At 42.0% G+C, this 8,570-nt stretch overlaps 1 protein-coding gene across 1 annotated transcript in view; it reads left to right on the top strand.

Annotated features, from left to right (window-relative positions):
• Positions 1-1,731: 1,731 nt before the first annotated feature.
• Positions 1,732-8,570, top strand: part of ARHGAP20 (Rho GTPase activating protein 20) — a 50,878-nt gene continuing 44,039 nt past the window's right edge. Inside the window, exon 1 of the mRNA XM_010180803.1 lies at positions 1,732-1,814. Within this exon, the coding sequence (XP_010179105.1) occupies positions 1,732-1,814 (83 nt within the window). The remainder of the gene's footprint in view (positions 1,815-8,570) is intronic.

Here is an 8,570-nt window from a genome sequence, read left to right on the forward strand (position 1 = left end):
ATTAGAAAAATTTAGCTAAGTATTTTCTTTCTTTTTTTTCCCCTCAAAATTAGCAAAAATGGGCATCTATGTTGTTAGTAATCTATGAATTTACTAGCCAGTTATTTTTTGATCGGATCAAAGACAGATAGTGTTCCCAAGCTTAATTTACCAGTCTTAAGAAAGTTATTTTTTGATGAAAGAAAGAGGGAGGAGGGGACAGTTTTTGACAGCAAATTGAAATTACACAGTTGAATTTATAACAATTTCTGCACAATGGCTGTAACTGAGTATCTGACAAAACAAACGCGTGTGCTCTACATAAATAAAGGGGGAATTAAAAAAAATGACACAATAACAAATGCACTGCAATGAGTAAAAGAAATACACTTGTCAAAAGCAAGGAAAGCCCGCTCTGCTGTAGAGTTTTCATTTCTCTGAGGGGAGCACGCTGTGCACCTGCCCAAACAAAATGTGTGCCACATCCAGCACATGCATTGGCAGAAGAATCCGTTGTTCCCTAACATAGCCATTCCTGGTCGTCAGTGGTTATTTTTAGTATAAAGGAAGAAAATCTTGCTTTGCGATGAGCTGAGAACAGAGACTTGGTGACTGTCAAAGCTCCACCTGTCTGTGGGCTCTCAGCGGTCGGACACTGTCCTGTTGGGGTCTCGGGAGGAGTTCAACCCCGGTCCTGTTGTTCACCATCTTATTCTGAAAAAAATATTTGAGCTAAATAAGGTAACAGCCACCCTTCTGGTGAGGGTCAGGGAGAGGAGAGGTCGTGCACCTTGGCTGCAGGCTGCACGACCGGTTCTGGGGAGCAGCTCCAAAGTGAGGGCCAGGATGCCTTAGCCCTGCTTCTGGCTGCAGGAGGGAGAGGATACAGTGGTGAATATATTTGTGGTCTGGGAAATGTGTGTTTTTGTCTCCTGTGGGTGCTTTTGAAAATTTCTACCTCTGGGGAAAACAGTATTGTTTATTTGCTCAGTATTTTTATTGTAGTATTCAACTTCACTCAGTGGGAATCCATGCTCCCTTGACAGCTACTGACATTTTCATTTCTTTCCTGTGCTTTGATTTTTTATTTTTCCTGCTGCATTCTCTGTCTTTGTGTGTCTCCTTTTCCCCATTCCCTTCCTAGTTCTGTGCTAAGAACTCATTTTCCTATTTTATCCCATACATAATCAGGAACAAAGAAAATGTCATTATTGACTACTGAGAGACAAGACGTAATGTTCCAGCTAGATTTGTAGGGAAGGAAAATGCCTGCATTGCTAAAGATTTGGAAAAAAAGGTAGCCCACTGTAGCACGTAAGGTTAGGTGCGTAGAATTAAAACCTTGATTTATGGTAAATGTCAGACCTGACACAGAAATGCATGAAGCAATTGAAATTTGAACCTCCATCTGGATTTTTGGTAAATTTAAAGGACAGTAGATTATTGAAGGACAAAAAGTGACTGAGGACAAGCTCTGGGTGTTCATTTCATCTGTGCAGTGTACCTCAGGTATCTGTGTATAGACACTAATTATCAGCTTTTCTTTATCACTGGCTTTCTGGTCATGCTGCTGTTTTTCTCAATATGTGGTATTTTACAACTATTTTCCCCCTCTGGGTTTGCTGGTGGGAGTAACTGTGCCTTTTTCCCATGGTCTGAAATCAGAGTCTGGCTGCAACAGCTCTGTATGCATGCAATTATTGTTCCAAATCTCACCTATGTTTTCATCTTGTTTCTCTTTCCACTCAGAAAATGAAGAGTTTGGCCCAAAGACGCCAGTCTGCACCATCTTTGATCTTTGTCAAAGCACTTAACAGGTCTCGGTCGGTCTCAAGGTGAGTCAGTGAGTTTTTCTGTACTGTTTTGCGGTTTCTCAGACCAAAACTTCAAATGCTTTTGAGCTATTGTCCACGCCAGGTTGTAACCCACAATTTGGGCTGCTCAGTAGCTGCACAACTATAAAGCCTGCTGGAAAGATGTGATGGACCCAGCCCAGGCTCCAGCTGATCTCCTAGCAGGGGTTCCCCAGTGCTGCCACACCAAGCTGTTTATACCCAATTGGGCAAGCGGAGTTGCTCTGCAATTTGCAACCAGGCATGCAACGTTTGGGCTGCTCAGTTCTAATTTAATTTGTGGCTGGCTATGGTTGCCTGCTGGGGAGATGGCATGGGCAGAAGATGAATGTTTCCTGCTTTTTGGCTTGTACACTTATGCAATGCCAGGTGTAATGCAGGAGTGGTTATTGTGGGATTGTACAATTTAATTTGAGCTAAGTTTCTGTCGTGGTGCAGGCTCTCCAGGGCTCTAGAAGCACCTGCTGGTTTAGGACAAGACTGTGGGCCAGGATCTGGTGGTCAGAGTCTTCTCCTGTTCAGCAGCTCGGGGAGCTGTGTATGTGGATGTGTGCAGGTATAAGGCATTCAGCATGTTTTGTCCTCATCTTCTGCCAGGATCAGCCGTTCCTCCTCCCTCCCAACCCCAATGTGAAGCTACCAGAGGTGGGGGTTTCTGTGGAGCTGGTCCACTGCCCAGCCCCAGCCCTGACCTGCCATTTGAACCACTCTGCATACATAACTTTTGTCTTCCTGCACTATAGTTCATTAGACTTTAAACTTACAAAACGTGTTTATCAAGAAGAGAACCATCTGGTAGTCTGTTAATGCTTCCAGCTGTGTAGAGCTCCTTAAGAAGAAACGTTATTGAGGGAAATTAAAGTATGGCTTTGTAAGGAATATTTTTTCCTACTTTGTGATGTGTTAAGTAAACACTGTGTGAGCTTTGGAAAGTTTTTTGTGTTTGATCTAACTAATACCTGGTTTCACATTTGTCATCATGGAGAATTCCTCAGTATTTCAGAAACCCGTGAAAGTATTCTGTGAAAACATCAGAGTTGCTAAATAGGAAAGGAAAATGAGTTGAAACTACTTGCAGGTCTTTTTGCTGGCTATGACATAAAAGAGGAAACTTAGAAATGAATTCCTAAAGGCGTTTGCACCTTTTTATGTAGTCTCGTGGCCTGAGCCTAGGACTGAGAGCCAGCAATGTGTGGTTCTGGGTCGGTCTGTAAAATTTCTTCTGTGGCCTCTCTCTGACTTTGTTTCCAGGTCTTCAAAATAAGATAAATTGGTATTTTATAACCCCTTTGTGAGGATACTGAAATCATTTATATTGTCTGTGCTACCATATTTATTCTTCATATACTAGTATTTCCTAATTGTATTTAAAGCTATGTTCATAATTGTGATACCAATTTTCGGGCATAGACGACACGTTTTATAACTGAGGGTGTGAAATTAGAGATGGACTGTGGGGAGTAGCAATAACTGGAGAGTACAGGGAACAAGAGATGGGATCTCTCAGCTCTTGGACTTGAGGGTTTTCTGTACTTCACACACTTATGTCTCCATCATGTCTTCCCTTCAAGCTGTCTTAAGACTTGCTCCTTGATATCAAGAGAATGAATTATATTTATATCCATTCATATTCATTCAATATGCTTATATTTCAGTCTTCTGTTATTTGCTGGCTGGAGTTCAGGCATGAACATTTTTCTTCAATTCCACTTTTATTTTTGAGGGGTTCTCTATTTCCAGTTCCTTAAGCATCAGAAAATGGACATAGCTGGAGAGACACTGAGTGGGATAATACTCAGCATGTACATTTTCACTTAAGAATTTTATGCTTGCTTAAGTGTAAATATGTCCTGCTTGTATAGCCTGGATCAGAATTATTTCCAGATCTGGTGTGTAGGAGGATTTTTTAAGGCCAGTTGGCAGAAACTTTGTGGTGGAGAGGACTGTAGAGGGGAAATTGCATTGTTCCACAATAAGGTCAATGCTTCACCTACTCGGCAAACCCTATGGCTTTCACAGCTGATGGATGCTGCCTCAGCCATCTCTGTCCCCTGCCTGTGGCATGCAGCAATATAGCTGCGCTGTTGGTTTGAACCGAAATCTGTGGCCATAGTGAGAGGTATCGGGTGAAGTCTGAGGACCCTGGAGTCAGAGCAGGTGATTTTGTAGCTTCAAAGTCATCAGTTAGAGGGTAACACTGTGGATGGTGCTTATTATTGTTCACAGGGGCGGTAATTCTCACCTGTGCCTGACTTCCGTATTTGGCTGTGCAAAACACATTCCTCTTCATCACCAAGCTGATGGATGAGTTTGAACTTTCCACTCGGGTTGTTGTGTAAATGCTTAACTCTTGTGAAGTGCTTTCTCTTAAGGCGAGCAGCAAAATGACTTCTCATGTTTTCTAATCTCCTCCAAATGTTTTATCTCAGACCTGTCTCAACTCTTAGTTCCTCTTCTTCTAGACACAGCCAGCCTGCAAAATGCATTATTCTCCTCTGGCAGTGAACCTTAGTACTGGGACTCCATAACACTTACTTGTTAATGGTTGATTAATGCCTTGTAGATAATAAAGCTCCTATCTGAAGTTAGCAAACATCTGTGAGGGATTTATATGAATCCTCTCACCTCAGCAGCTGGCTCTCCTCAGTATTTGTTGAAATTACTGAACAAGTGCAAAGTTTAAAAGGATAGGAAATACTTAGAAGCACAAGTCAGTTTGCATTTTTATACCACTTTATATGTCAGGTGTCCTTAGTTTATACACAGAGCGCTTTCATAAAATGTGGTGGCACCCACTTTGGACAGACTTACTTTGGGGCATTTTAAAGTTTATTAATGGTATTTATTCAAAGAAACCGTTGTGACATCTTGAGATGGCTATTTAGCATTCAGAGGATTAAGATTTTTTAATGGTAGTGTTGCTGTAGCTGTGATGGCACAAGTATGTAAGTGAGACGAGAGGATGTAGCTGGAAAAAGCAGATGCTTGTGTGTGAGATGGACCTCTTCTTCAGTCCTGAAAGAGAAGCAAATCTGAAAGTCTTGCGTCCTTAAAAGCTTGCCTTCTTTTTCTCCAGCTACATCACTTGTTTTAATGAAAGTTCAGCCTTCCTTACATATCTTGCCTTGCCATGTCAGTCATATAAAAGGAGTTACACGGTATGTGGCCTACAGAAGAATTCAGAGATGGCTGTATGGCACGGTGGTGCATACATATGCAACCATGCTGTAATTCCTGCCTCACTCGACTGTAACTGCAGGCAGCAGAGGAACGTAGTAAATAATACAGATATTATAGTGGGATTCAGGTCCTTATTTCCAATAGATGAAAATATGCAGATTATTCATTGCCTCCTGCTCTTGCTTCTTTTCCTTTTTTCTGTACAGTTTCTCTTTCCTATTCCATGAGTAGGCATCTAAGGACTGTTTCACATTATTACATGTCCTCTTTGGAAGCAGTTTGAGACAAGTTATTCTAGAAATACATGGGAAAAATAAGCTTTTGATATTTTTGTTGGCTGATACTCAGATGTAGGAAAAATAAGTATGATTGTTAACTCCATTAACGTGTATGAAATCAGCTAAGGATTTGGGTTGGTTATATTTGGCTGTGGACCTGTTCTGCAGTTGTAATTTTCCTCTTACCTTTTCTTGGTGTCCTTTAATGAAAACTGTGCAACTGAATAAGGAATAATGAAGACTTGCAAGCCAGATTTTCAGCCTTTGTTCTGCTGTCCTTCAAAACAGTTTTTACATGTGACAAAGCCCAAGCTACCAAGTTTCTGCTCTGCGTTGGTGGGCTTCTGCTTGCATCTCGGATGCTTCACAGGGACAGTGAAATTCTGTGCTGCAATTGCTGGCAGCTTCCCCTTTCCTAATGCATGCTTCACCAGATCTTTGAAAGTGATATTTCTACATGCTGAAGCTTATTAATATAATTTCACAGTTTCTGAGTCTGCATGACCATTTATAGATACGTGTCTCTACACACTGAAGGTGTTAAAATATCAGTAATGAAACTATTCTATTACAGCGTGAAATGTGTTTTTGATGTTATTTTCGTTTAAGCTAGAAGCAGAGGCTGTTTTTAAAAAAATTAAGCATAATTTTTAAAAAGTTTTATGAGCAAATCTTTAAAGAACCTGAACAGGAAGTACCTTAAAGGTCACTCCCACACAATTTTATTATGTGGCTTTTATGACTGAGGAAGCTACAGGTAAAAACTGAGGATTTCACAAGTTTCCAAGGTGTTTTTTCCCCTTCTGTACATGGAAGCAGTGTTGTGCCATTCATGGAGAGGCTGCTCTTCCTTCTCCCAACACACATTAAGTGATTCTGGCATGTTATCTTCCGGGTGTCCCATGCCAAATGCTAAATATCCCAGATAACGAAGATCATATGTGTAATCTAGTAATACAGTCCACTTGGCGCTAGTCAAATACAGAGTGTTCCCAAAGTCTTGGACATTGTGTTTTCAGGGTTTTAGTCAGAAGATATGTGGATGATCCAAGCTATGTGACTAGATGAAGACAAAAATAAAGACTTTTAATAAATGTAAATTGCCAGAAGGCCTTAACTGTCTCTTTCTCACCAGGAAGATGAGTATTTGGTGTTTCAGGCAAATCCGATTGTGGGAATGAAGGGAATAAAAGATCATTGCAAGTAACTAACTTGTTAAGTAGGTATTTCAGTTGTAATCATTTTGCTCGTTCGTCACTTGTTTCCATGGTAGTGAATAATTTCGCCTTGCAAAATAATCTCTGTGAGGCACATTTGACTGGTGAGGCTCAGCACCTTGGTATAGTATAGAAGCATCAACCTGTCACCCTACACCCCACAGCCATTTTGTTTACTGGCTGTCACAGGACAAGGCCTTTATGGGCAGGTACACCCTGAGCAGCTGCTGTCCCCTCAGCCATCATGATAGGCACCATGACAGCATGTCTTGGGGTGTGAAGCAGGGATGGCACCCACCCTCCACCTGAGGCCACCTTGCTCCTGGGGCATCTGTCCCCATTGGTCACCACAGCAAAACTTGTCAGGCAGAGGAGTGGAACCCTCAGCCAGGGCCATCACAGCCTGGCTGATGGATGGTGCCGTTGCTGGTGACACATGGGGCATGGCCTAGGGCCACCTCACCGTAGGGTGCAGCCCTAGGATGCTGTGAGACGTATGATGCCTCATCTTTGGCCTTTGATGGCCAGACCTGAGGGGCTTTGAGAGACGAAGGCTGCCATATTGTGTGTGTGCCCATTTCTGTGTGTGCCTTACATGTATGATCAGTGTGGGGTTTTGCCTCTGAACTAGTTAGACGCCACCAGTGCTGGTGGCATGGGGAAACAAGGGCTCTGAGCCAGGACGGAAGGTGGCATGGCCAGGTACTGTCCCAGCCTCTTCCATTTCAAATGCAGGTGTTGCAGTTTGGCTCCTTTGAGGGTTGCAAAAGGGAGGTAAGAGGAGAGGATAATGGGGTAACAAATCACTGTGAAGCTGTTGCCATGGGCAGTAGGGGAAGATTTACAGCATTTGAGGAATAAGTGGCTGTCAGGCAAGCCAAGGCCCTGCCTGGGGGTTGTGGCCTGCTGTGGCCCTCACCCACTGTCCCATGAGGCCGACTAGGGTGGCGGGGACCGGATAGCTAATGCCAGGCATGTACATTCACAACTGAATGTTCACAACATCTCTAAAAGCTCCTCCCCGTGCCCTTGGCCACCCAAATGGCGTGGTCGCAAGAGATGAGGGCTCTTAAACGCCTCCATGCCGTGGAAGGGAGCCTTGTGTGGCAGCCTTTCTGAAGCTGCAGGGTTCATGGTTTTTGGGAAGCACAAGGGCTGTTGCTATTGTCAGAGCTGTTCCCCCAGGGGAAGAACAAAGTGACAGCACCCTGGGGGCAGCCCTGTGTCCTTCACTTCTCATCTTACAGTCCTGTGTCTGAGAGACTCCAATACACTCAAGAACACAGAAGAGACATTTTCTGAAAGAAAAGAAGAAAAAGGACAAAATCCACAAAATAGAGTTTCTCTGTGTCAAGGATTAAGTACAGCCAGCGCTCATTTCATCTTGACTTGTGATATTTCTTAGCTTTTTTTCATAAAGCTCCAGCTCCAGAAATCATGTGATTATAAAAATCACAGTTTCATTAGAAATCAAGTTTCTGGTTATCAAGATGGAGGTAAAATCCTATTCCTAAAGACTCAGTCAACAAAGCAAATGAAAAAATACTTGCTTCAGGGTTTAATTTTTAGATTTCATTCAGCCTCAAAACTTCTGATCAGGATTTTTTCTGATATTTTTCCATTTCATTAAGAGTGTCAATGTTTTAACATTTTATGCTTAATCTGAATGGGCAGAAATGTCTGTATGAGGACTTCCCCAGATTTCTCCCCTCAGTATGTCATGTTTCCCTATGTAAGGTAAGGATACATGAATTTGTGGAAAAATAGTGATTTTTTTCTTAAAAAAAATATTTTGTATCAAATTTTGTTCTTCCTTTTTAATGGAATGGCACGTAATTGAAATAACTTATGATTATATTGTACATGTTTTCATTTTTATAGTATTTCTAATTCATGCTTGATTTAAGCTAATTATGACACTGGAGCATTGTTTCCTTAAACCATGTGCTTGAACGCAAAAGTTATTTTTACCTAGTAATAGCTGGGGATAAAATTTTATTAACTGTTAACAAGGAGCAAAGTGAACTTTCTGAGGCCTCAAATGGCCTTTTAACTCAGAGATT

The sequence above is a fragment of the Mesitornis unicolor genome, unplaced genomic scaffold (genome assembly GCF_000695765.1).
Source record: "Mesitornis unicolor isolate BGI_N332 unplaced genomic scaffold, ASM69576v1 scaffold873, whole genome shotgun sequence".
Taxonomy (NCBI): Eukaryota; Metazoa; Chordata; class Aves; order Mesitornithiformes; family Mesitornithidae; genus Mesitornis; species Mesitornis unicolor.